Source organism: Ictidomys tridecemlineatus, chromosome 3, assembly GCF_052094955.1.
Source record: "Ictidomys tridecemlineatus isolate mIctTri1 chromosome 3, mIctTri1.hap1, whole genome shotgun sequence".
NCBI lineage: Eukaryota > Metazoa > Chordata > Mammalia > Rodentia > Sciuridae > Ictidomys > Ictidomys tridecemlineatus.
This window is the reverse complement of record NC_135479.1, coordinates 140,374,660-140,402,476: the sequence shown is the minus strand read 5'-3', so window position 1 is coordinate 140,402,476 and position 27,817 is coordinate 140,374,660. Positions and strand designations below refer to the sequence as shown.

Sequence of the window (27,817 nt, the reverse complement as noted above, 5' to 3'; positions counted from 1 at the left end):
AATCAGACAATGAAAGATCACTTTGACAATGAATTACATAAACAAATCCAAGAAGCAAAAGATCAACCCTACAGGGAGATAGAGGATATTAAAAAAAAAAAAACCAAAAAACAGAAATCCTGGAAATGCAAGAAACAATAAACCAAATTAAAAACTCAAATGAGAGTATTACCAGCAGAGTAGAACACTTAGAAGATAGAACATCAGACAACGAAGACAAAGTTTTTCAACTTGAAAAGAACATAGACAGCTCAGCAAGAATGTTAAGAAGTCATGAGCAGAACATCCAAGAAATATGGGATAACATAAAGAGTTATTGGGATACAAGAGGGTATAGAGGTCCAAACCAAAGGAATGAGCAATCTGTTCAATGAAATAATACTAGAAAACTTCCCAGACTTAAAGAATGAAAAAAAAATCCAAATACTAGAAGCCTACAGAACGCCGAATGTATAAAATCATAAGAGATCCACACCAAGACACATAATAATGAAGAAGTCCAATATATAGAATAAGGAGAGAATCTTAAAAGCCACAAGAGAGAGGAAGCAGATTACATTTAGGGGTAAACCAGTCAGGATAATGGCTGATCTTTCAACACAGACTCTGAAAGCTAGAAGATCCTGGAACAACATATTTCAAACACTGAAAGAAAATGGGTTCCAACCAAGAATCGTGTATCCAGCGAAATTAAGCTTCAGGATTGAAGATGAAATAAAAATCTTCCACAATAAACAAAACTTAAAAGAATTTGCAGCTAGAAAACCAGCTCTTCAAAACATCCTTGGCAAAACATTACAGGAAGAGGAAATGAAAAATAACAATGAAAACCAATAGCGGGAGGTAGTATAGTAAAGGAAAAACTAATCAAAGAGGAAAAACAAATCATGTTAAGTAACATAAATAACCTAATATGGCTGGAAGTACAAATCATATCTCAATAGTAAACCTAAATGTTAATGGCTTAAATGCACCAATCAAAAGACGTAGACTAGTAGACTAGATTTAAAAAAAAGATCCCACAATATGCTGCCTACAGGAGATTCATCTGATAGGAAAAGATATACACAGACTGAAGGTGAAAGGTTGGGAAAAATCATACCACTCATATGGACCTCGGAAGCAAGCAGGGGTGTCCATACTTGTATCAAATAAAATAGACTTCAAACCAAAGTTAATCAAAATGGATAAACAAGGACACTACATACTGCTCAAGGGAACCATACACCAACAAGACTTAATGAAACTTTCTTCTCAGCAGCACATGGATCCTTCTCAAAAATACAAATGAGTAGAGATACTACCATGCATTTTATCTGATCATAATGGAATGAAATTGGAAATCAATAATAAAATAAGAAAGAAAAAATCCTACATCACATGGAGAACAAACAATATGCTGCTGAATGAACAAAGGGTTACACAAGACATCAGAGGAAATTAAAAAATTCTTAGAGGTGAATGAAAACTCAGACACAACATATCAAAATCTCTGGGACACTATGAAAGCAGTACTAAGAGGAAAATTCATTTCATGGAGCTCATTCCTTAAAAGAAGAAAAAGCCAATAAATAAATGACCTCACACTACACCTCAAAGCCTTAGAAAAAGAAGAACAAATCAGCAGCAAATACAGTAGAAGGCAAGAAATAATTAAAATCAGAGCTGAAATCAAAACAAAAGAAACAATTGAAAAAATTGTCAAAACTAAAAGTTGGTTCTTTGAAAAAATAAATAAGATTACTAGCTTACCGCATGAAAAAGTCAACATCACAACAGACACTTCAGAAATACAGAAGATAATTAGAAATTATTTTGAAACCCCATACTCTAATAAAATAGAGGATAGTGAAGGCATCAATAAATTCCTTAAGGCATATGAGCTACCCAGATTGAACTCATATGCTCATATGAGCTAAACAGACCAATATCAAGTGAGGAAATAGAAGAAGCCATCAAAAGACTACCAACCAAGAAAAGGAACGAACGGATATACAGCAGAGTTTTACAAGAACTTTAAAGAAGAACTAATATCAATACTCATCAATCTATTTCAGGAGATAGAAAAAGAGGGAGTACATCCAAATTCATTTTATGAGGCCAACATCACCCTGATTCCAAAACCAGATAAAGACACTTCAAAGAAAGAAAACTTCAGACCAATATCCCTAATGAATATAGATGCAAAAATCCTCAATAAAATTCTGGCAAATCGGATACAAAAACATATCAAAAAGATTGTGCACCATGACCAAGTGGGATTCATTCCTGGGATGCAAGGCTGGTTCAGTATATGGAAATCAATAAATGTAATTTACCACATCAATAGACTTAAAGATAAGAATCATATGATCATCTCGATAGATGCTGAAAAATGCATTCAACAAAATACAGCATCCCTTTATGTTCAAAACTCTAGAAAAATTAGGGATAATAGGAAATTACCTGAACATGGTAAAAGCTATATACACTAAGCCTCAGGCCAGCATCATTCTAAATGGAGAAAAATTGAAGGCATTCCCTTTAAAATCTGGAACAAGACAGGGATGCCCTCTCTCACCACTTCTATTCAACATAGTTCTTGAAACACTAGCCAGAGCAATTGGATGAAAGAAATTAAAGGTATAAATATAGGAAAAGAAGAACTTAAATTAGCACTATTTGCTGATGACATTATCCTATACCTAGCAGACCCAAAAAGTTCAACCAAGAAACTTCTAGAACTAGTAAATGAATTCAGCAAAGTGGCAGGATATAAAATCAATACCAGTAAATCAAAGGCATTCCTGTATATCAGTGACTAATTCTCTGAAATGGAAATGAGGACAACTACTCCATTCATAATATCCTCAAGAAAAAAAAAAAAAAAACCTAGGAATCAACCTAACAAAAGAGGTGAAAGATCTATACAATGAAAACTACAGAACTCTGAAGAAAGAAATAGAAGAAGACCTTAGAAGATGGAAGGATTTACTTTGCTCATGGATTGGTAGAATTAATATTATTAAGATGGCCATATTATCAAAAGCACTTTACAGATTCAGTGCAATTCCTATCAAAATCCCAATGATATTCCTTGCAGAAATAGAAAAATGCAATCATGAAATTCATCTGGAAAAATAAAAGACCCAGAATAGCTAAAGTAATTCTAAGCAGGAAGAGTGAAATTGGTGATATTGCGATTCCAGATTTTAAACTATGCTGTAGAGCAATAGTAACAAAAACAGCATGTTCCTGGCACCAAAACAGGCTGATAGACCAGTGGTACAGAATAAAGGACACAGAGACAAATCCACAAAATTACAACTACCTTATATTAGACAAAGGTGCTAAAAACATGCAATGGAGAAAGGATAGCGTCTTCAACAAATGGTGCTGGAGAACTGGAAATCCATGTGCAACAAAATGAAATTGAATCCCTTTCTCTCACCATACACAAAAGTCAATTCAAAATGGATCAAGGAGCTAGGAATCAGACCAAAGACTCTGTGTCTAATAGAAGATAAAGTTGGCCCTAATCTTCATCACTTGGGGGCAGGCCCCAAATTTCTTAATAAGACACCTATAGCACAAGAGTTAAAACCAAGAATCAACAAATAGGATGAATTCAAACTAAAAAGTTTTTTCTCAGCAAGAAAAATAATATGTGGGGTGAATAGGGAGCCTACAACCTGGGAACAAATTTTTACCCCTCAAACATCAGATAGAGCTCTAATCTCTAGAGTATACAAAGAACTCAAAAAGTTAAACAACAAAAAAGCAAATAACCCAATCAACAAATGGGTAAAGGACTTGAACAGAAACTTCTCAGAAGAGGATATACAATCAATCAACAAATACATGAAAAAAATGCTCACCATCTCTAGCAATCAGAGAAATGCAAATTAAAACTACTCTAAGATACCATCTCACTCCAATAAGAATGGCAGCCATTATGAAGTCAAACAACAATAAGTGCTGGCGAGGATGTGGGGTGGGGGTGGGGGGAAGGTACACTCATACATTGCTGGTAGGACTGCAAATTGGTGCAGCCAATTTGGAAAGCAGTATGGAGATTCCTTGGAAAGCTGGGAATAAAACCACCATTTGACCCAGGTATTCCCCTTCTTGGACTATACCCAAAAGTCCTAAAAAGAGCATACTACAGGGACACAGCCACATCAATGTTTATAGCAGCACAATTCACAATAGCTAGAATGTGGAACCAACCTAGGTGCCCTTCAGTAGATGAATGGATTTTTTAAAAATGGCATTTATACACAATGGAATATTACTCAGCACTAAAAAATAACAAGATCGTGGCATTTGCAGGCAAATGGATGGCATTAAGGCAGATTATGCTAAGTGAAGTTAGCCAATCCCTAAAAAACAAATGCCAAATGTCTTCTCTGATATAAGGGGGGGTGACTCAAAATGGGATAGGGAGGAAGAGCATGAGAAGAAGACTACACTAAATAGGGAAGAGAGGTGGAGGGAAAAAGAGGAGAAGGGGGGAATTGCTCGGTGGAAGGAGATGGAGGGGGAACCTCATTGTTATACAGAATACATATATGATATTGTGATGAGAAAAAGAAAAAAAAAAGTGTGTCACATTAGATTGGATAGAGAGAAAGGATGGGAGAGGAGGGGAGGAGTAGGGGGCATAGGAAGGGCAGCAGAATAGAATAGACATTATGATTGATGTATATACATTCCATATATGTATTATATGTCAAAATACATTCTGCTGTCACATATGACTAAAAACAAAATAAAAATAAATCGTATGGTTAAAAAAAACACAGTAGATGTTAAACTCTGAGAGAAAGGAGGAAAGATTTGTTGTGTAGGGGCATAAGGGGGGTTCAGAAATATTAATAATGTCCCATCATTTTTAAAAAATATTTCTTTTTTAGTTGTAGTTGGACACAATAACTTTTATTTATTTTTATGTGGTGCTGAGGATTGAACTCAGAGCCTAGCTCACATGTGCTAGACAAGCACTCTACCACTGAGCTACAGCCCCAGCCCATAATATCCCATCATTATTAAAAGTCCTGTATGTTACAGATATCCTTTAATGTCTAAGTGCCATATTTCATAATTCTAATACAGTATTTAGAATCAGTAAAGCTCTAAAAGCATAGCAATCTGACTCCACTAGGCCTATGTGCCAAGAATCCTCTATTTCAGTAATATTTTCAGTGATTACCATATTATAGAAAAGTATAAAAATTGAAGTTCATTGAGAAAATGCTAAGGCATGCTAAATATAATTTTCAGAAAAGGGAACTGTGCATTATAGATTCATAGTATAGTTTAAATTTTTATTGGAAATGATGAAAATATATTTAATGTATTAATCTCAAAAAAGGGGGTAATCTTGAGCTATTTGGAAATTTCTATATTTCTAGAGCTATGAGTTGTTTCACAATGTCCTAGAAATTATGATTTGTTGCATATATTTATAGATAGTCAGGCTTCCATGTCCATGAATTCAACCAAGTATATATTGAAAATATTAGGGGAAAAATATACCTGAAATGCATATTTACAGATTTTTTTTCTATCACTATTCCCTAAACAATACAGTCTAATAACTATTTACATGCCGTTTACATTATATTAGGTATTTTAAGTAATCCAGAGATGATTTAAAGTATATTATAGAGGATCACCAGGCATGGGGACAGTGCCTTTAGTACCAGCTACTCGGGTGGCTGAGGCAGGAGGATCATTTGAGCCCAAGAATTTGGAGTTAACCTATACAACATAGCCCGGACCCTGACTCCAAAATAAATAGATAGATAGATAGATAGATAGATAGATAGATAGATAGATAGATGATATGAAAACTCTCCACTCTATTTTAAATAAGGAATTTTTGAATTTGAACATCCCGGATTTTGGTATCCATCGGGAATATTGGAACCAATGCCCCCTGGATAACAAGGTATAGCCATGTGTGTGATACTTCATTCAACACCTCAAGCATTAGTGATTGAGATATCATTCCTTCATGTGTTCCTTATTAGAGATACAGATTAATAGACTCATATTGTGATTAGCAATTTGCTATTGTAAGGGTTGACATGCAGTCAGAGGGTTTTACTTCTGGATCCCTGTACTATTAGGGAGTTCACTTAACCTCTCTGAACTTCCATTTCTTCAGCTTGATCTTTCCACTGTTTATACTTTTAATGACATGTGTCTGAAAGTGCATTTATAATGCCCTTTTTCAATATTAGGCATAGTAATTAGACTGGAACTAATTTAGATAGTCCAGTCCTGCTAAAGAGAATCTTTATTAATTCTGTAGCTCTTTGGGTGCTCAATACAAATTAGATATTTTAGTTCTTTCAATCTTTAGATGTAACTTTCTTATTTTTGTGTAATATTTTAAAAATACATTTGTATTTTATTTTGATTTTTTTTTTTTTGAAGTGCTGGGGATCAAACACAGGGCCTTGTGCATACTAAAATAAGCACTCTACCACTGAGCTACATCCCCAGCCCACAAACATTATTTTATAAAAACTATACATTTTTTTACTCATTTTCAGATGTAAATGTTTCCAAGTCCTTTAGTAAATTGCATTATTGTGATAACCTTTGTTTTACACATTGGTACCATATTTTTTTGTTTTTGAGCTACAGGGACATGTGCTTTTTACTGATGTAATTGTAAGCAACTTTATGTCACAAACTAAATATATTTATGATGGTGTGGCATTAAATCAAAACTAAGGAAAGAATAAACTGCTGGTAAGAAAAGTTCTGCCTTTGTAATCCCACTAAAGCGATTAATTCTATATTGTGCTAGATGGTTTGTTAAAGAGACTGAACTTTCTGACAAGGTAAGCTGGAGCCTAGCAGAATTCTACCTGGCCTCCTATTTATGTGTAGGATGACCATCTTGAAAAAAACAATACATGATAGTTAAAAATATTGTTCTGCAAATCTTGAAATATACATGTTTGTTTTGGAAGCTGCAAAAAGGAATCTTTAAAGTTTGTTCTGCATATTTTATTAGAAAGCTCTTAAAATTAGACATATTGGTTGGCTTTGCTGTAATAAAACACACATAGTACCTGTCCTTAAGGTCTAGGCTCTTAAACAAGCATTAAAGCAGACAGATCATGGACATGCTCTTCATAAAACATTTTACTTAACTACCAACAATTGGGGAAATCAAGTTGAAAATTGGTATTCACTGTACTCTTTTCCAGCTTTTGTGTAGAGGTGAATTTTTTTTTTTTTTTTCAAAATATAGGGTTGGGGAAAATTTAAAGCTTTTTTTTTTTTTTTTTAGTAGAATTTTGTTTTGTTTGCTTTTTAGCTCTCTGACCTTTATGGGGGCAGGTAGAAAAATGAGAAAGATAACCAGAAGTTCCCTGTGGTTTTGAATCTTATTTTGTAATTAGTACTTATCACATTGGACAAGTAGGTCTGTAGTTAAATAATTAAAGTAATATCTTTATCAATAAATGGCAAGTTATAAAAACTGTCTTACATTCACATAGAGGTTTGTTTTGTTTTTAGTTTACATAAAGCTTTTTTATGTGAAAGGCAAGTAAGTAGAAATGGTTTATCCTTATTTTACAAAAATTAACTTTTAGCTAATAGTTGGTAAGTAGTACCAAATTATTATTTTACGGGTCTGTAAATTGCAAGTACATCACTTATTAAATATATACAAATATAAAGAATTGAGCTAGGGTTGTGGCTCAGTAGTAGAGTGCTTGCTTAGCATGTGTGAGGCACTGGGTTCAATTCTTAGCACTGCATATGAATAAATAAAATAAAGGTCCACTAAAAACATTACAAAAAAAGAATAAAAGGAATATAAAATTTAGTACTAGAAGAACACTATTTTAAAATTGTACTATTGAAAGTTGCTTTTCAACTTAGGCAGACTAATTAGATAAAAATACTTTTAAAAATACAATTTATCATATTGTAGATTTCTAATTAAGCTAAATTTTAAAAAGCATTTAAGAAGAAGCAAAAACTAAAACTAAAATTTTCTAAAAGATATGAAAGAATATCTTTATGACTTGTAGACAATAATTTATTTAGGCACAGAAAACAATAATCATTAAAGGAAGAAATGATGTTAGATTTCATCAATTAAAAGCATCTACTTGTGAAAAGAAAACATTCAAAAAGTGAATAGGCACATCATAGACTAAGACAAAATATTTATAAAACAGATATGTGATAACCAACTTGCGTCCAAATATATAAAGGGTACCCACAACTTAATGATAAAGAGACAATTCGGTTAAAAATTAGACAAGATTTGAGGAGACACTTCACAAAGAGAGATATATAAATGACCAGTAAGTACAGCACACACATTGTTAGTCATCATAAAAATGCAAAGTAAGTTGATAGATATTAGGACACCAGAATGGCCAAAATTTAACAAGAAAAAATACTGACAATACCAAATGATGATTAGGATGTGAAGCAACCAGAGTTCTCATACATTGCTTACAGACATGCAAAGATGGCAAAATAGGTTAGCAGTTTTGTGGGTTTATTTATAACAGCTCTTTTGAGGCATAAAATTTACTGGTTTTAAGTTTGCAGTTCAGTGAGTTTTGGTAAATGTGTACAGTTATGAAAATAGTAGAACAACCAAAATATATAACATTTCCATTACCTTCATGTCCTGTTACACATGCTCCAGGTAACTGTGCGTCTGTTTTCAGACAATATAGTTTTACCTTTTCTAGAATATCATAGAAATGCAGTCATTTCAGTTAAAAATTAGACAATTAAGTATGTAACATTTTGTGTCTGGCTTTTTTTTTTTTCCTCACCAGAATACTTTTGGGATTCATTAACGTTGTATTTTAAAAATTGGCAAAAGATTTGAACAGACATTTAACAAAAGAATATAAATAAATGATCAGTAAACATACCATATTAACATACTCAGTATCACGAGTCATCAGACAAATAAAAATTAAAATCTTGATAATACATGTATTAGCAATTGGAACACAAATGCATTGCTGGTGGGAATTAAAAATGGTACAGCTACATTCAAAAACAGGCAACTTTTTTAAAAAAAATTAATGCTATAATTCCCATATAAAACATTTATTTTACTTCAGTGTAATTTATCCAATATAATGATGAAGTAATTGTTTACTAAAGTTCAGGGTACCTTTTGAAATTTTTTTCCCCAAGCATTGGGGATTGAACCCATTGCCCTGCACTTGCTAGCTTCGTCACCAGCCTCCACCCACATCTGCTTGTCTGTCTGTCTGTCTGTCTGTTTGTCTCTCTCTCTCTCTCTCTCTCTCTCTCTCTCTCTCTCTCTCTCTCTCTCTCTTTCTTTCTTTCTTTCTTTTTTTCAGATAAGTTTCTCAGTCTGGCCTCAAATATAAAATCCTCCTGCCTCAGCCTCTCAAGTAGCTGGCATTACAGGTGTGCGCCACTGTTTGTAGCATTGTTCATAGCTTATTTGTAGCACTTTTTCTTACAGCAGAAAACTAGGAAATAACTAAAATGTCTACCAATAGGAAATAGATTTTTCTAAGTTCTAGAATAAGTAAGACTAATTATATTGCTTTTCTATTGCCACTATAACAAATTACCATAAACTTAGGGGTGTAAACAGCACATACTTTTTATCTTACGTTTTTATAGGTCAGAAGACTAACAGTCTCCTCAGACTAAATCAGGATGCTGATAGAGCTGTGATTTTTGCTGTGGGCTCTGGGTAGGATCCTTTTTCTGGCTTTTTCTAACTTCTAGAGGCTCTACTCCTTGATTCGTGGTCCTCTTACTCTGTCTTCAAGCCAACATTGCATCACACTGACCTCTTCTGCCTCCTTCCTCTTTTAAGGACCCTTGTGATTACATTGGGTTCATACTAGTAAACCAGAATAATCTCCCCATTTTAAAGTCAGCTGATTAGCTGTTTATTTCTGTCTACAACCTTAATTCCTTTTGTCACATAGGTAATATACAGTTTCCAGGGATTAAATCATGAACATCTTTAGGGACCATTATTTCACCCTTTCATACTTCTAATCTTTTTTAAGATTAAAAAAAGAGTGGTGATTGTCCCTGAGGAGTACCGAGTAGAAAGTAAGGGGAATTAATTGGGCAGTGATGTGTGGAATTTGGTGGCAAAATAGAAGTGTCTTCTGTTATGCTAGAGGGAATATACAAGGTTGTAATCATTTGTCAAATTCACACAGCTAAGATTTATATATTTCAATGTATGTAAATTTAATTTTATAAAAAGTACTATTAAAAGTAAAAACAATGAGGGGACATGGGGAATGGGAAGAGGCATAGAGGAAACATGGGATTACAGGCATGCACCACCATACCTGGCATCACAAGTTAATATTTAAAGTATCGGACTTTGCAGTAATAACTGAAGTTTCTTTTTGGTAGCCATGAAGAACTATATTCAGGTCGCCCTTATGGAGCCCTTGATTCAGGTTTCAATAGTGTGGACAGTGGTGATAAGAGATGGTCAGGGAATGAGGTAAGTGTTTCTTTATTCTGAATGTCATAACTCCTGATTAAGAGAAAATAAAATAATGAAAAGGAAATATCTAAACTGGATCCAGTTTTCTTATTACATAACAGATAAGCCAAGGCAAATATCTCACATAGCTCTACCATTCAAAAATAGTATTCTGTTTCTTTACCATCTTTTTATCATGTGTATTCTCACATGCTTGTTCCTCATTGTATCAATAGTTTCTTTTTCTGGAAAGCTGAACAGCAGTTAAGTCAGTAAAATTGAAACCTAAAATCTGAGAGTCTGGGGTAAATCTGGAGCAGAGATGGTAGAAGAAGTGCTAGAAGGTAGGAAAATAAATAGTAGTAAGGAGATGGAATCTTACTGAAGAATACCACATGCTCAGAATTACATTTTTTTTCCTGTTTTGTTCAATTACCAGTGATAATGTTTCCTGCTTTTTAAAAATTATTAAGGTGTAATATTTTAGCTATACATTTATTAAATGAACAAATGAGCTTTTGTTACCCGGACTGGTAACATAGTTTATAACATGTTTCACTGAATGCAAAGAAAATCTAATTTTGGACTGGGGTTGTGACTCAGTGGCAGAGCGCTTGCCTCGAACCTCTGAGGCACTGGGTTTGATCCTCAGCACCACATAAAAATAAATAAACAAAATAAAAATATTGTGTCCCTGTATAACTAAGAAAATTTAAAAAAAAATAAATTTTGACCTCAGCTCATTTATAACTTTTTTTTTTTTTGTACCAGGGATTGAACTTGGGGCATTAAACCATTGAGTTATATCTCCAGCCCTTTTATTTATTTGTATGTTTATTTGTTTATTTATTTATTTTTATTTGGGGGTGGGGGAGTTACCAGGGATTGAACTCAGAGACACTCGACCACTGAGCTGTATCCCTAGCCCTATATTTTATTTTATTTAGAGACACTAAATAGGGTCTCACTGAGTTGCCTAGTGCCTAACCATTGCTGAGACTGGCTTTAGAACTTGTGATTTTCCTGTCTCAGCCTCCCAAGCCACTGGGATTATAGGTGTGTGCCACCTCCTGGTCTTTATTTTTTATTTTTGACCCAGGGGCTCACTAAGTTTCTTAGGGTCTCGCTGAGTTGCTGAGGTTCATGGATCCTCCTGCCTCAGCCTCCTAAGTCCCTGGCCATAGCTACCACACCTGGCTACTTTTATTTATAATTTAGGATTGCTTGTGTATGTATATCTGGGTAGCTATGTACATAAATGTTGCTTTATCCATAGAGAGATATATGTAGATAAAGTTATATACTCATAAATACCTTTATTTCTTCTTTTTGGTAATTATAGTAAAATATATGTAACATAAAGTTTTAACCATTGGGGTGGGGGGTACTGGGATTGAACTCAGGGGCACTCAACTATTGAGCCACATCTCCAGCCCTTTTTTGTATTTTATTTAGAGAGAGGGTCTCACTGAGTTGCTTAGCACCTTGCTATTACTTAGGCTGGCTTTGAACCCACAATCCTATGCTTCAGCTCCTGAGTTGCTGGGATTACAGGCGTGCACCACTGTGCCCAGCTAAGTTTTAACCATTTTAAAGTGTACATTTCTTTTGCATTCAGTACATTCACATTGTCCTACAATAATCTTCATTGTTTTATTTCCAAAACTTTTTCACTATTTTTTCTTAAATGTAATTTTAATTAGTTTATATTGTGCTCATATAAATATGCATCCAAATTTGAAAATTTTTTTTAATGTTTCTACTACTTTTTTAAGCCTACAGATGAATTTTCAGATCTGCCTCTCCGAGTAGCAGAGATTACTAAAGAACAAAGACTACGACGAGAAAGCCAATACCAAGAGAATCGCAACAGTTTAGTAGTAACAAATGGTGGAGGTAAACATAATCTCAATGACATCTGAAATCTTTATAGTCACCTTAACTTTTTTTTTAATATGTACTATAAATAAAAAATATTCATCAGTTGTTGATGAACCTTTATTTTACTAACTTATTTATATGAAGTGCTGAGATTCAAACCCAGTGCCTCACACATGCAAGGCAAGCACTCTACCGCTGAGCTACAACTCTAGCCCCTGGTCATGTTAACTTTTTAAAGTGGTCTCTTTCACATCTATTCCTGTGGTTCATGTATCTGTAACTTCTTCACTTTTGGGGGTGGTGTGGGGAGAGGAAGTACTATCAGTTTAACCCAGAGTTGTTTAACCACTGAGCTACTTCTCCAGCCTTTTATATATTTTTTTAATTTTTAGATAGATTCTCAATAAGTTGCTTAGGGCCTCACTAAATTGCTGAGGCTGACTTTGAATTTGCCATCCTCTGCCTCAGCCTGCAGAGCCACTGGGATTACAGGCATGTGCCACCATGCCTGGCCACATCTTCTTTTAAAGTACCATTCTCCCTTAGTAAGATTTTTCTTTTTGAGCTGGGGATGTAGCTTGGTAGTTCGAGGCCCTGGGTTTAATCCCCAATACCAAAAAAAAAAAAAAAAAATCAAAACAACTCCTTTTTTTAAGGCATTATTTGATCTCTGTAAGAATTCAGCACTTTTCTTTTTCTGTATGTTTGCCTTTTCTTTCATCTAGAATAATGATTTTCAAGGACTTATGAATCCATTTTCCTTATTCTGGAATTTAAAACATTGTAGTTTTCATGGAGTGAGCAGGTTTTTTTCTGCTTTCTTGTACTTCTAAAGCAGACTTGAAATATTGTAATCATTTTATATTGTTTTAGTTTGAGTAACCACATACTGATGTTTAAATTTTGTGAATCGCATATAAAGGAAGAAATGGCTTTGATTTTCCATTATGTTGTAACAGAAGAGCTTTCATCTGTGAATGATTATTTCAATTAAGAGGTTTGCTGTTTTTCTTTTCCTCACCATTTTGATATTCTTTATTCTGGTCATTTAATATTGCATTCACATTTCAAATAGTTTCAATTTTCTTTTAAATTTTTTTCTTATATATGTTCCCTTCAGTTTATTTGATATTTAAAATAATTTAAAATAATTTTTAGTTTTTCTAATTTCTAATTAGAAAATTTTCTAATTTTCTAATTTTCTAATTTCCATTTTTCAGCCCTTAGCCATATGTGGTTATGAAGCATTTTAAATGTACTATAAATACTGAATAGAGATGTACTATAAATAAAAAATATTCATCAGATTTTGAAGACTTTCTATGAGAAAAAAATATAAAATAATAGTATCTTATGTCAGCTATTTAAAATAACATTTAGATATACCAGACAAAAGTAAAGTATTTAAATTAATGTCCCTTTATTTTTTTATTTGTTCTAATTAGTTAATCATGACAGTAGAATGCATTTTTACACACTGTACATAAATGAAGTATAACTTCTCTTTCTTCTGGTTGTACGTGATGTAGAATCATACCAAGTGTGTAATCATATACATACATAGGGTACTAATGTCTGATTCATTGAACTATCCTTACTATCCCCATACCTCCTCCCCTTTCTTCACTCCCTTCTGCCTAATCCAAAGTACCTCTATTTTTCCCTAGCCACTCCCCCTGCCTTATTATGAATTAGCTTCCACATATCAGAGAAAACGTTTGGTCTTTGCTTTTGGGGGATTGGCTTATTTCACTTAGCATGATATTCTCTAGCTCCATCCATTTACCTACAAATGCCATAATTTCATTCTTCTTTAAGGTTGAGTAATATTCCATTGTATATATAGATGAATCTTTATCCATTCATCTATTGAAAAGCATCTAGGTTGTGAATTGAGCTGCTATAAACATTGATGTGGCTGTGTCACTTAGTATGCTGATTTTAAGTCCTTTTGATATAAACTGAGGAATCTGATAGCTGAGTCAAATGGTGGTTTCATTTCAAGTTTTCTGAGGAATCTCCATACTACTTTCCAGAGTTGTTGCACCAATTTGCAGTCCCACCAGCAATGTATGAGTATGCCTTTTCCCCATATCTTTGCCAACATGTATTATTACTTGTATTCTTAATAATTGCCATTCTGACTGAAGTGGGATGAAATCTAAGTAGTTTTGATTTGCATTTCTCTAATTGCTAGAGATGTGAACAGTCTTTCATATATGTATTAACCAATTGTATTTCTTCTTGAAGTCTCTGTTCAGTTCCTTAGCTGAAGGGTTGTTTTTTTTTGGTTTTGAGTTCTTTATATATCCTGGAGATTGATACATCACTTTCCCACCCCCCCTTTTTTTAACATGGCTACTAGAAAATTTTAAATTACCTATATGGTTTACTTTCAGGGCTTCCATTCTTTTTCTCTTAGACCATGCTGGTCTAGCTAGTATGAAGAAGTGTTGTTGCTTTCTTGGGAAATGGTCATAATATAAACTATTTAATCAGACAGATTGTGTACATTGAAAGAAATGGATTTCTGGTTTCTAATTTTTTATCTTTTTAGTTATTAACAAATTTCAAGGTGCTAGGTTTGTGGCTCAGAAGTAGAGCTCTCATCTTGCACATTCGAGGCACTGGGTTCGATCCTCAGCACCACATAAAAATAAATAAATAAAATAAAGGTATTGTGTCCAGTTATAACTAAGAAAAAAATACTTTAACAACTTAAAAACTTATTTTAATACTAACTGCAGTTACAGAATATTTAGAAATAATTGACTCAGAAAAAAACTAAATTAAAAAATAGTCTTCTCCAAATTATCTATTCCCAGAAACTACAACGTTTAGATAGTCTATGGGACATCATAAAATAATGGTTGGTTGAGGTTTAATGTATTTCTGGAGAAACCATCTTAACAGCAAGGATTTTTCTTAGTGTACCCTTTTAACTAGTTGTTAAAAGTTATTAGTTTTAAGCTTAAGAATAATAGGACATTCCAAAACTTACCAGATGAAACAATTAGGTGGCTATATCTTATTTATATTCCTTTCTTTTCTCTAAAGCATCTTGAGAAAAAAATTCCTTAAGTGATTCCTTTCATTCACAAATTGCTGCAAACAAACATTGACCTCTAGTGAATAATTTTCTAAATAGGAAAATCTTTGTTCTGATCTTTTTTTTTTTTTTTTTTTAAAGTCTGACAACAGTTTCAAGAAGGGAAACAGCCAGTAACTCTCTTTCTTGCCAAGTCCGGTTTCTTCCTACCTTTTCTCTTTTTTTATAGCCTTTCACATTTTTTTGAGTTGATTATGTTAGGTTTTCTGCCTTACAGTTCCCCGAGAGATATTAAGCCCCAAACTAAAGCACTAAAAGAAGGTGCACTTTTCTATCTTTAAAAATTAATCTATTGTATTTATTCCACAAACTCAAACAGTCTTATTTAAAAAAAAAAAAAGAAGGAAGGAAAGAAATAATATAATTTAAGTAAATGTCTTTTATTGGCTGTCTTACTTGAAATATTTTTTTCTGGTGTGTGTGTGTCATATATACAGTGGAACATGATCTGGATCAAATTGACTACATTGACAGCTGTACTGCAGAGGAAGAAGAGGATGAGGTGAAACGGTCCAAGGGACTGGACTCAGAGAGCCTCAGTTCACAGTTTATGGCATATATTGAACAACGGCGAGTCTCTCATGAGGTAGTATTACTTTCCCCTAGTAAGAACAATTAAGGTAGTATAATTTTCTATCATATCAGTGATTTGTTTGTTTAGCCCTAATTATTGTATAATGTTCACTTCTGATTTTAGTCCTAAATTTTTCAGATTTATTCAGAAAATCAGACAATATTCTTAGGTAGGATTTAGGTTTGTTTTTCAAATAAGGAGACAGATTTTGTAATTTTGAAGAAGGACTAAAAGGGTTCCTAAGAGTAGCCTAAGGCCTTTGAAGAAAACACAAAGGAATGTGATGCTTTTCAATGTTTTTAGGATTTCTAGTGAGTCTTTGTTTTTTGCTTTTTTTATTGTTATTAACTGAAAAATCATAATTTGATTGATCACTAATTAAGAATTACACCACAGATTTAACTTCTGAGGCAATATACAACTTGCCCATAGAATTTTTATTATAAACTTAAAATTATTGAAGCTTTTAAATTAACAGAATATAAATTGTTTGCTATTAAAATTCTTGGGTGTCTCTTATGGTAGAGTGTTGAATTGCCTTAGAAAACAAATGAGCATTCAGCCCACTGCAGAATCTTTGCCAGTTCCCCAAGGGTCTCAAGTAGAATAGCATTCTTCAGTATATCTAGTCAGCGTAATAAAATGGCTCTATTTGGGTGGATGTGATGTCGATGTCTGGAGTTCATCGCAGGCTCTGAGCAGGGGTTATTTGGGAAACAGTTGGGGCCTTTTTGGAGAATGATGTATTTAATCACTTTTAAGTGGGGCTTGTTGTAGAGTGATATTATCATCTTTAGAAAGAATCCTTTGGTTTTCCTATTTGAAAGCTTTTGAACACAATATTTTTTGTTCAGAGGATACTCTTACACTTAAAGTTGAATAAAGTTATATAAGTCAAATCTTATAGCCCAGAGATAGCACTAGACCAGGTGATTAATGAAGTGCGTGTGATTTAGGCTATTAACATCTCTGCTGGAATAAAAGCTACTTTACAATAAAAGTAAAATTAATAATTTCACATTATACTCTTTAAAGAAAACCTTTTTCTTTTCTTGTGATCCTCTTTGATCACTGTATGGTTAATTAGGCTACAAAAGTATCTCCACTAAAACTGAAAACACTACTACACTGCTCTGAAAAAATAAGCTACCATTTCTTTAATTCATTTTATTGGTTCTTTGTAATTGGTTTTAAATTCCACCTACTTACTATATATGGTAGTTTTCAATGATTGTATATCATAAGGTTCTTTATGACTTGTTTCATAAATCTTTCTAAAATTTGATGATCTGTAAAATTATGATGAAGCAGTATTATTTTAGATGGCATAACAACCAGTGAAGATATGTCTTTTTGTATTCCTGTATACTATATTTTTAAAAGATTGCTTAAAAAATTTAAGTTTAAGAAACAAGCTATTTGAAATGTTAAAACATTTTGCTGTTATCTAATTTTATTAAAATTCTTCTCACATATATAGATCAACCCTGCCTGAACAGCATATGACATATACTTATTTTTTAAATTAGATTAATGTCACATTCATTCTTTTATGGAAATTCAATGAACCTCTCACAGTAATTTTAGATAATTGCAATATCATAAAACCAGGGTGGTAAGTCACCGATATAGCATCTTTGGAGAGATGTTTGTTTCTTAAAAAATGACGTAGTCATCCAGGCTCGATGGTGCCTGCCTATATAGTCCCAGTGACTCAGGAGGCTGAGATGAGAGGATCACAAGTTCAGTCCTAGCCTTGGGAACTTAGTAAGGCCCTCAGCAATTTAGCAAGACTCTGATAATAAAAAATAAAAAAGATTAGGGATGTAGCATCCCTGGTTAATTCCCCCACAAAGTGACAGTAATAAAATCAGAGTAATTATTTTCTTATTAGGGTTTCAGAATTGTAATTCATTCTATATGCCCTAACATTAAAGCAGTCACCTTTTAACCCTTTGGAGTAAATTACCAAAGAGGATTTTCTAGTTACGTGTAGATATATCACACGTAATTTCATGGAGGTAGAATATACTATATTGTGTTAAACTATACTGAAGTAGTTTGACATTTGATTTTTAGTTATCTTTTTTGGAGAAGTTGTTTTCTTAGTTTTCCCTTGAAGAATACCCCTTTTGATGACTTTTGGTGTTGACACAAGATTGTATTGCTTCTGTAGATTCTCATTCAACATATAATATACTGTGATAATCTTTAAACTTCTTGCCTTTGGCTTATAATTTTATTTTTCAGTGTGTGATCCAGCTTAATTTTTCTTAGTAATACTTTTTGAAAATGACCTTAAGTTCAGTTGCCACTATTTCTCTTTTAATTAATATTGTATTTTACCTTAAAGAGAATTTACTTTTTTGTTTTATTTATTTATTTATTTACTTACTTATTTATTTTAGTATTGGGGATTGAACTATTCGGGGACACTCAGCCACTGAGCCACATTTCCAGCCATATTTTGTATTTTATTTAAAGACAGGGTTTCATAAGTTGTTTAGCACCTCACTTTTGCTAAGGCTGTCTTTGAACCTGAGATTCTCTTGCCTCAGCCTCCCAAGCCACTGGGATTACAGGCATGCACCACCACGCCTGGCAGTATTTTATCTTGATATACATCAGCATCCCCAGAACTATTTGTAAAACTAAGATAAGAGACAGTTATGGTAGTGAAAAAGTAAAGAGACAATCTACCCAGTGAATTCCCTATTACTACAAATGTTCATAGAAACTTGGTTAATGTTGGGGTGGGATAGATAGAAATTTCTGTCCTGGCTGGGCACAGCTGAGGCAGGAGGATCATGAGTTCAAAGCCAGCCTCAGCAGCACTTAGCAATTCAGTGAGACCTTGTCTCTAAATAAAATATGTTTTTAAAAAGGACTGGGGTTGTGGTTCAGTAGTTAAGCACCCCTGGGTTCAATCCCATTTTTTTACCAAAAAAAAAAAAGAAAAAGATAATTTGTGTCCTGGGTAGAAGCTTGTATTATATGACCTCTAAGATTCTTTCTTATCATTCAGTAAATATTAGTGGTTTTGGTCACTATAATTTATATAATATAGCAAGTAGGAAATCTTTTTTAGATATATTGTATATTGTGAATATTTCATCAAAAATATGCAAGTACTCTAGCGCTTTCAGAAAGTTTACATTTTAAGATTCTGTTGAAATTATTTTTACTGTAATGCACAAATCCCTAAAAAGTTGAATGTGAATGGTGTAATCACTGTATTTTGGATACACGTTAAATTGATTTATTTATCCTATTTTTGATTTAGTGTTCACCAGTAAAGACAAGTGCCATTAGGGAGTTTCAAAAAACAGAAGACATGAGAAGATGTTTACATCAAAACAGGTTTGAAAAAGCAATTCTATTTACTTCTTTCTGTCTTAAAACTCAGTGATAAGAGTGAAGTAATTTTGGTTTTCCCCTAGATGCATGTATAATGAAGACCTTTAGGTATTGTATGTTTTAGAGACCATGTATTTAAAATGATGACAGTGTTCTTTTGTGCTCCTGCTATAAAAAAAAAAGGTAAAATTGATTTATTAATTCTGAAATCAGGTCACCTGAACTATAGCAGTACAAGTAATTAATTTGAAGATACTTAAGAGCTTTAAGATTGTTGTGTTGATAATGTATGGATTCATGTATAAATAGGGCTTAAAGATTTTTTTAACTTAAATTTTGACTAGATAACAGGGACAGATATAATGATACGTATTCTTATTCCTATCTTGATCAGTATGATCTTTCTACTACACTTAGTACCTATTTCTAAAATGAGCTTGATTGTTTAGAATGCTGCTTCTCATCCTTGAATTCCAAAAGCTTTCTTCCCATAAACTGTATGACAGTAGCTGAAATTTTTCCAGTAGTTGGTTCTTTCCCTCTTCTGTTTTTATGAAGTCTTTTCTTTTCCCTACTTTTTTTTTTTTTGGTGCATTATAATTTACATACTGATGGGATTTGTTGTTACATATTTGTACATGCACACAGTACACAATATAACAATATGATTTGGCCAGTGTCATGATGAAGTCTTAAAGCAGCATCCCCAACCTTTTTTTTTTTTGAAACAGGATCTCACTAAGCTGCCTTATGAGATCAGGATCTCGAATTTAGCAGTCCATCTGCCTCACTGAGTTACTGAGGCTGGTCTTTAGCAGTCCTCCTGCCTTAGCCTCCTGAGTTGCTGGGATTATAGGCTTGTGCCACCAAGCCTGGCTGATATGCCTATTTTTAAATGACTGTAAATTTACTACATAGAAACTGTTGTACATAGTTCTTTACGCTTGAGTGGTTATTAATGTTATCTCAGGGACTGTGATATATATGAATTAAAGAAAATGTAGAAAGAACAATGAAAGAAAAAAAATCTCATAACTTGGCTTAGTTAAATTTTATATGCTTTTGACATTTATCTCAGAATAGCTTTTTAGTTACTATATGTTCTTATACCAAGGGTATGGTCTTTGAGAATCCGGTTTTATGCACAGGTTTCCTATTAACATTTCCTCACCTTGGGCAGACCTAAGTTTTATCTCCCATCCCTCTCACCTTCTATGTCCATCATAGGTGAGGCTAAAGATCAGGATTTAATAGAGACCCTCAAGGTAAAAGTCAGCTGTTTTACTCAGTTACTTTATGTATTAGTTTTGTCTTGTATCTATTAAGTTTAGCAGCTTAAAACACCCATTTATTTTATCACAGTTCTATAGGATAGAATTCTAGGCTAGCTTGCATAACTTTTCTGCTTAGAATCTTTAAAGACCAAAGTCAAGGTGTTGACTGGCCTAAGCCATTTATTACTATATGGCTTACATTTAAATTTTTTGAACTGCATATGAAATCCAAATACTATATTATTTAGTCATTTGATTAAATTTCAAAGCCAACTCACTAAAGACAAAGAAAATTGCCTTTCATCATTTACTAATAAAGTACCATTTCTAGGGTCAATGGCCTTCATCAGTAGTCACCTTCCTTTGGTGAGGGGATTTTATCCTGTGTGGAGAGGATGAAATATCTTCTTCAGTTTCAGACCCCAAAAGTTCATGATCTCCTTCCTGGGATCCTATGTCTCTACCAGTTCCCAGAGAAAATTATTCCATATTATACCATACTAAATACCATTTACATACCACTAGCAGCAGGACAATCAGCAACATGGCCACAAACACCAGCAGGGTCAGCCTGAGGTGCCACATCTTGGGTGGAAGGTGGTCCCCTTAAGTTTGTGGGTGTAGGTTGCAGTGAACGGGTACATGCCCTAAATTTGTATCTGGAGACTCTGGAGAAGAATCCACTTACAAGCTTGTACATGTTGTTGACAGAATGCAATTCATGTAGTTATAGACTAAGGACCTTGTTACCTTGCTGCTATCTGTCAGGAATTGTTCTAAATATAAAGTCCACCCACATTTCTTGGTTTGTGGCCCCCTCCATGTTCAAGAAGCAATGGTGGGCTAAATCTTCTCACATTTTAAGTCTTTCTGACTTTCCTTTCTGCCCATCTCATAAACTTTTGGCTTCTTTTGCTTTAGGGACTCATGATTACATTAGGTCCACCCAGATAATCTCCCAATTTTAAGGTCAACTGATTAGTAACCTCAGTTTCTTCTGTAAAGACCCCTCTTCTGCCGCATTCTGACTAGGCACAAAATCATGAGCCACTCACACCTTATAGATTCAAACAGCAACTCTTTATTCTCCAACTGTCACCAGTACTCTACACACAGGTTCTGGGCAAAATTCATGTACTCCACCAGGCTCTGAATCCCAAATACTTTCTGAATCCCGCGAGAACTCAACAGGAACTTAAGGAGCAGGCGGGCACTTGAGGCAGCAGGATACGCCCTATTCCCAGCAGGGTACACCTTAAACCCGGAACCACCCTAAACCCAAGGAGCAGGATACTCCCTATTCCCAGCAGGATCCTCCCTAAACCCAGATCCACCCTGGTCCTTGAGCAGGGTCACCTTTCTCATGCAATGTCACTGCAAATGACCTGGGTTTAATATGGAGAGTCCTTCCTCTAAGCAACATTGGGTAGGCTACAAAGAAATTGCAATGCGTCATTCCTACTTAGCAATGGCTCTCAGCACTCTTCCATATAATTCAGCATGCTCATTGGAATAAGACATGGGGGCTGAGTCTACCTAATACTATTTAATCCAAAGTTTCTATTTTAATTCTCTTTTAGAATCTAGTATTCTTTTTTTCATGGTACCTTAGCAATGTATTTAGCAATATATTTTAAATATTACTTTCAGCATTGTAGTTGTTTCCATTGGAAGAGTCATTCAAGGTATTTAGTCAGACCTAATGCTAGAAATGAAATCCATAATAACTTCTTAATTGGATATTTCAAATCACTAAAGTCTAATGTAGTCCTTGAAAAAGAATTTCATACTTTAACTCCAGTTACCAGTTAAACTCTAAGATCAATATATATTTCATTTGTTTATATAGCAAATGTTTGTTAAATATCTACTATGTGCCAGGTACTTTTCTGGGTGTGGGGATTTATTTATGAACATCAGTCACAATTCCTTCCATGAGCTTACATTCAGTTGGAATAATGAATAAGAATCTAGAAATACGCAATCACCTCAAAATGCCTGACAACTCTCTCAGGCTCACAAGACTTGTATGGTACTTGGATAATATGTTAACAAAAAGAATCTGTCTCAGCAGTCTGACAGCTTCAAAGACGCAAAGGAATTCAGTCAGTTAACAAATTGCTACTTGCCCATTCTCATCCTGGCTCTCTGCTAGTGAACTGACAAAGAAAGTTGCTTACTTGGTTTTGTCTCTCAATTCCCTTCCTTTCCCCTCATCCACCAAGCTCTTCTCCTCTTTATATACCCCTAGCCTACCTCCTGAGGTTAGGAAAGTTTAAATAGAAAGTTTAGAAAATTGGTGAGTGTTTTATAGTTATTTGCCAAGATAGATTATGTAACTTTGAATTTGAAGCTAGCAAAAATTATCATTTTTTAATTATCAAAATATCATTTTTTAAAAAAAGACTGTTTATAATTTGAATAGCATTTTAATGTAGGAGAGATGCCAATAATGGGCTGGGTCCTGTAAAGTTTATTAATTTTTGTAAGAAGCGATATGAAAGTAAAGAATATTTGGGCTAAGCCTGGAAGTTTTTTGTCTCGAGTATATTAAAGGTTAAAAAAAAAAACTACTCACATTAAGTGATTTTACAAAGAGAACAATTCAAAATCTGCCTTATAAAGTTTGGATTTACTTAGCTCAAGTTACAAGATTTAAAGGATGAATGTTTTACCTGCATTTTTGTTTCTTATGTGCCAATATTCCATTCTTTTGGGAGACAATGCCAGTGCCACTCATTCAAATAGTATTTCTTGAGCACTACAATGATTCTGGCTCTGTTCTAGGTCCCTGATATTTTGGAGTTTTCCTTTTAGTAGATGTAGACAAATATATGTTACAAATACATGTCTGGCCTTGCTAAGTGCTATAAAGAAAAATAAAACGGACTGAAAGAGATAATAGTGTCAAGGTGACAGGAAAGTGAAAGTAATAATGTATTATTAGGTGATGCTATTTCAGCAGAAATCTGACAGTGTCATGAAGCAAGCACCATGGCTATCAAGGGTAGAAACTTCTAGTCCAGACCCTGAGGCAAGCACATACTTGGTAAATTTAAGAAACACCAAGGAGTCTGAACAAGGCAGGACAGGTTTGGGGTGGATGATGATATTTAAAGAAGTGGAGAGAATTAGGGCTTGAACAACTAGCAAAAGAAACTGAGGAGTGGTCATAAGGATAGAAGAGAGGGTTGTCTCAGAGGCTAAATGAAGAGAGTGATTTAAATAGTAAAAAAAAAAAAAAAAAAAGGCAAACTACTGATAGGTTCAGTAAGGTAAAAACTAGGACATAAATATTAGATTTGGGAATGTTTATCATTGGCAAATTTGGGAGCTAAAAGAGCAGGTCAGTGAAGTTAAAAACAGGATTCATTTTGGAGTGGGAATAAAATAAATTGATGAGATAAAATGAAGACATGGATTTTTAAAGAATTTTGGACTAGGCACAGTGGCACACACCTGTAATCCCAGCGACCCAGGAGACTGAGGCAGGAGGATCTGGAGTTCAAAACCAGTCTCAGCAAAAGCAAGGCACTAAGCAACTCAGTGAGACTCTGTCTCTAAATAAAATACAAAATAGGGCTGGGGATGTGGCTCAGTGGTCAAGTGCCCGTGAGTTCAATCCCTGATACACACATGCACACACAGGCACACACACTCTCACACACACACACACACACACACAAAAACATTGTATAACATAGTGCTAAATTTATGGTACATAAACATTCTTAGAATGGGTTTGTTTGGCTCTTTCTGTGTTTTGGTCCAGTTCATCTACACATGGTCAATAAAAGCCACAGGAAACTTTAGCAGTGAAATTAGTAATCCAAAGACAAAGGTAGCTAATTCCTGTTTTTATAAATATATAGTCATTAGAATATACTTTTATGAGTTGTGAATACATGCAGTATCTTATTTAATTTTCATAGCATCTTACTGAGGATACATAATTATCCTCATTTTTTATAAACGAGAAAGTTGAGGCTCAAGGAAGTTTAATAACTTTAAACTAATAACTGATTCATTGAATTAGGCCAAACCTTGGAGATTTGTGTAGGTTTGTGTGAATGGTAGATTATTCCCATTGCCTCTGTTATTTTATCAGAGAGTCAGCATCTCAGGCACAAGTCTAGGCAGCTAGGCAAAGCAAGATGTCCACCTGCCCAATAAGCAGGAAATTATGAGCTTATAGTCATTTATATTACCAGCTCCAGCTCCATCAGTGCTTAAGAACAGCTTCTACTGCAGTATGCTACAATACTTCTGCCACTCAACAAGTTTCATTTAAAAAAAAAAGTGTATGGGGGGGAATGTTGTGAATACCTCAAAGTTTTGGAACCAATATTTTTTAAAAAGTGAGAAAAGAACAATAATAATGTAGCTTAAGTTTTAGTTCATATATATATATATGTGTGTCTATCTATTTATATATGTATGTATGTTATGATACACACACACATATATATTTTTTGATACTGTGGATTGAACTCGGGCACTCAACTGCTGAGCCACATCCCCAGTATTTTATTTAGAGACAGGGTCTCCCTGAGTTGCTTAGCACCTCATTGCTGAGGCTGGCTTTGAACTCCAGATCCTCCTGCCTGAGCCTCCCAAGCCACTGGGATTACAGGTGTGTGCCACCATGCCTGGTAGTTCACTTATATATTTTTAAAATTCAGAAAACTGTAAGATAGACCAGTGTTGCTCAACAAAGTATACAGCACCACTCCCAAGAGGATTCTTGGAAATGTGTTTATATATTGTGGGAATTGGTTGCCAAAATGAGCTGCAGGTGATACTGGCAGGCTTTAAGGCTAAACTACCTATAATGTGCAGGGCGATATTTTACCAAAAAAAAAAAAGATCCTATTTGAAAAGTAGGAGATGCTTATATTGGAGAACGTGTTCATAGATTAAAAAAAAAAAAAAAAAAGTCATGCAACATGAAGATCATGGCAACACTGAGGAATAACAAAGCTGTAATGGCCCAACATTACCACCTGGTGATTGGTATGGAAGAACTGGGTCATTCTCAGATTCAGATATCTTCTTTACTACCATTTGCATATGCCAGGCTTCCCTGTTCATCTCCATCTTTAACTTTCACAGCCATCACAGGAGTAATGAGAACTATTAGTGCTTTGAAGATTTGTTTTTATTTCTCTGATTGCATACTTATTTCAGTGCATTTAAATCACCCTGACAGGGTAATAATTATTTCAGATTTCAGGTACTAAATGTTGGAAAGTCATTACTCCAACATTTTTAGTTTCAGGCACAAAAATGAGTTACAGAGACTTAAGACACTAAATCTGGTTCAGAAAAAGGGTAAATATCAGAGTATAATAATTAGCATTAATAACACTAAGAGGCAGATAGTACCTGTTATTTTATATGTATATCTTTTAGTTGTAGATGGACATAATACCTTTATTTTATTTTATTTTTTTAATGTGGTGCCAGGGATCGAACCCAGTGCTTCATGCGTGCTAGGCAAGCACTCCACCACTGAGCTGCAACCCCAGCCCCAGTATTTGTTGTTTTTAAGTATTAAATAGAGCTTCATCTTTTTCTTAAGAATAAAAGTCAACAGAATCTTTATTTTTGTTATTAAAATTTTTTGTCAGTTGAAAATAAGTATAGAAGTGCTTTACAAGTACAGTTCCCAGGTTTTGTAGTATTCCAGATTTCTGTTGATAAAATGGCTTTGTATATAAAAGGATCTCAATTTACATGTATCTTGTTCTGATCATAGGAGGAAAGAAGATAATAGTTGTATATGTCATAAAGAAATGATACCATTTGAAAAGTGATCCCAACTAGCTGTTTGTCAGTATCGTCTGACACTGACAGTTGTTAACTAGCTGTAGAATAATCAGTGATACCATCACATGAAATATGAGTTGGAGACATTAGTTATTTCTGTGGTTAAATTTAATGACTTAGTCTTAAGTTTACAAAATGCAGTTACTCTTTCAGTGCTACCTAAACATCTTACTGATATAACAGAAAGATACAGTAATGATAAACATTTCACTTGTCCCTTATGTGTCTGTATCAAAGAATTTTTCCTTTTCTTTTTTTTTTTTTTTTGGATCAGGGTTCCAGTTGAGCCATCTTCTCACTTATCACTATCACCAAGTCACAATCAGGTAAATATAAGCAGATTTATTTATTTATGTTTCAACTTTGATTTTTCAAAACTAAAATGGAGTACTTAAATTGCCATTAGAGTAACTAACTGTGGCAAAATGGATAGCACATTGGACTTCTAGCCAAACCTGCAGTGGCCATTAAATTGCCATTAAATTGTGCACTCTTGTACGCTGTCTTCTTGGTCAGATAACACAACATGCACATGGTATTTGCTGTTTTTCAGGCACCAGACAGAAAATGAAACTTTATCTACAGTAATAGCTTTATAGTAGGTGTAAGAAAGTGCAAAGATAGAAAAGATTAGGAATAAACACATTGAAAAAAAATGCTGGGTGACTGCAAAGTTACTTAAATTAACATTATTTGCCTGTATTGATAGGGAATCTTGATAAGTTGATTCTCATCCCCACTTGCATGTACAAAATGATACCTTTGTTGCAGCTGTCATATACAGACTTGGAACTTCATCGGAGAAAAGAACAATTAGTAGAGCGCACTAGGAGAGAAGCACAGCTTGCTGCCCTGCAATATGAGGAGGAGAAAATAAGGACTAAGCAGATTCAGAGAGATGCTGTCCTGGATTTTGTCAAGGTGAGTCATTGGAATTCATTGACTGATACTCTTAAAGTTTCTTAGAAGTGCTTATTTGTTCTGTGGAGACTGTCAGTTTTCTTTTTTTTTTTTTTAAGTATGTATTTATTTTTGGAGTTGTAGATGGACAGAATGCCTTTATTTTATCTATTTATTTTTATGTAGTGCTAAAAATCCAACCCAGTGTCTCACAAGTGCTAGGCAAGCTCTCTGAGCTACAGCCCCAGCCCTGTCAGTTTTTATTGTCTTAATTAAAACATCAATTTTTTTTCTCTTATTGTAAGGAATCTTGAGTAAATAGAGTGACTGTCTCCCCTAGTAGTGAGTAATTATAAGATAATAGAAATGATGATCTTCCTTTTTAACAATAATTGCTTCCTCTTAATTAGCACACT

At 34.1% G+C, this 27,817-nt stretch overlaps 1 protein-coding gene and 1 pseudogene across 18 annotated transcripts in view; one reads left to right on the top strand and one right to left on the bottom strand.

Annotated features, from left to right (window-relative positions):
- The window catches only part of Lrch3 (leucine rich repeats and calponin homology domain containing 3), a 126,115-nt gene that overhangs the window by 61,750 nt on the left and 36,548 nt on the right, over positions 1–27,817 (top strand). For all 18 annotated transcript variants that reach the window (XR_013436828.1, XM_078043951.1, XM_021720191.3 and 15 more), the window contains exons 7-12: positions 10,402–10,495; positions 12,253–12,373; positions 15,905–16,053; positions 19,325–19,401; positions 26,776–26,827; positions 27,273–27,422. Coding sequence is in view for 17 of the 18 variants with exons in the window: in XM_078043951.1 (XP_077900077.1) it covers positions 10,402–10,495; positions 12,253–12,373; positions 15,905–16,053; positions 19,325–19,401; positions 26,776–26,827; positions 27,273–27,422 (643 nt within the window). In the remaining variant the exon portion in view is untranslated. The remainder of the gene's footprint in view (positions 1–10,401; positions 10,496–12,252; positions 12,374–15,904; positions 16,054–19,324; positions 19,402–26,775; positions 26,828–27,272; positions 27,423–27,817) is intronic.
- On the bottom strand, positions 21,006–21,257 carry LOC120884464 (small integral membrane protein 13 pseudogene; annotated as a pseudogene).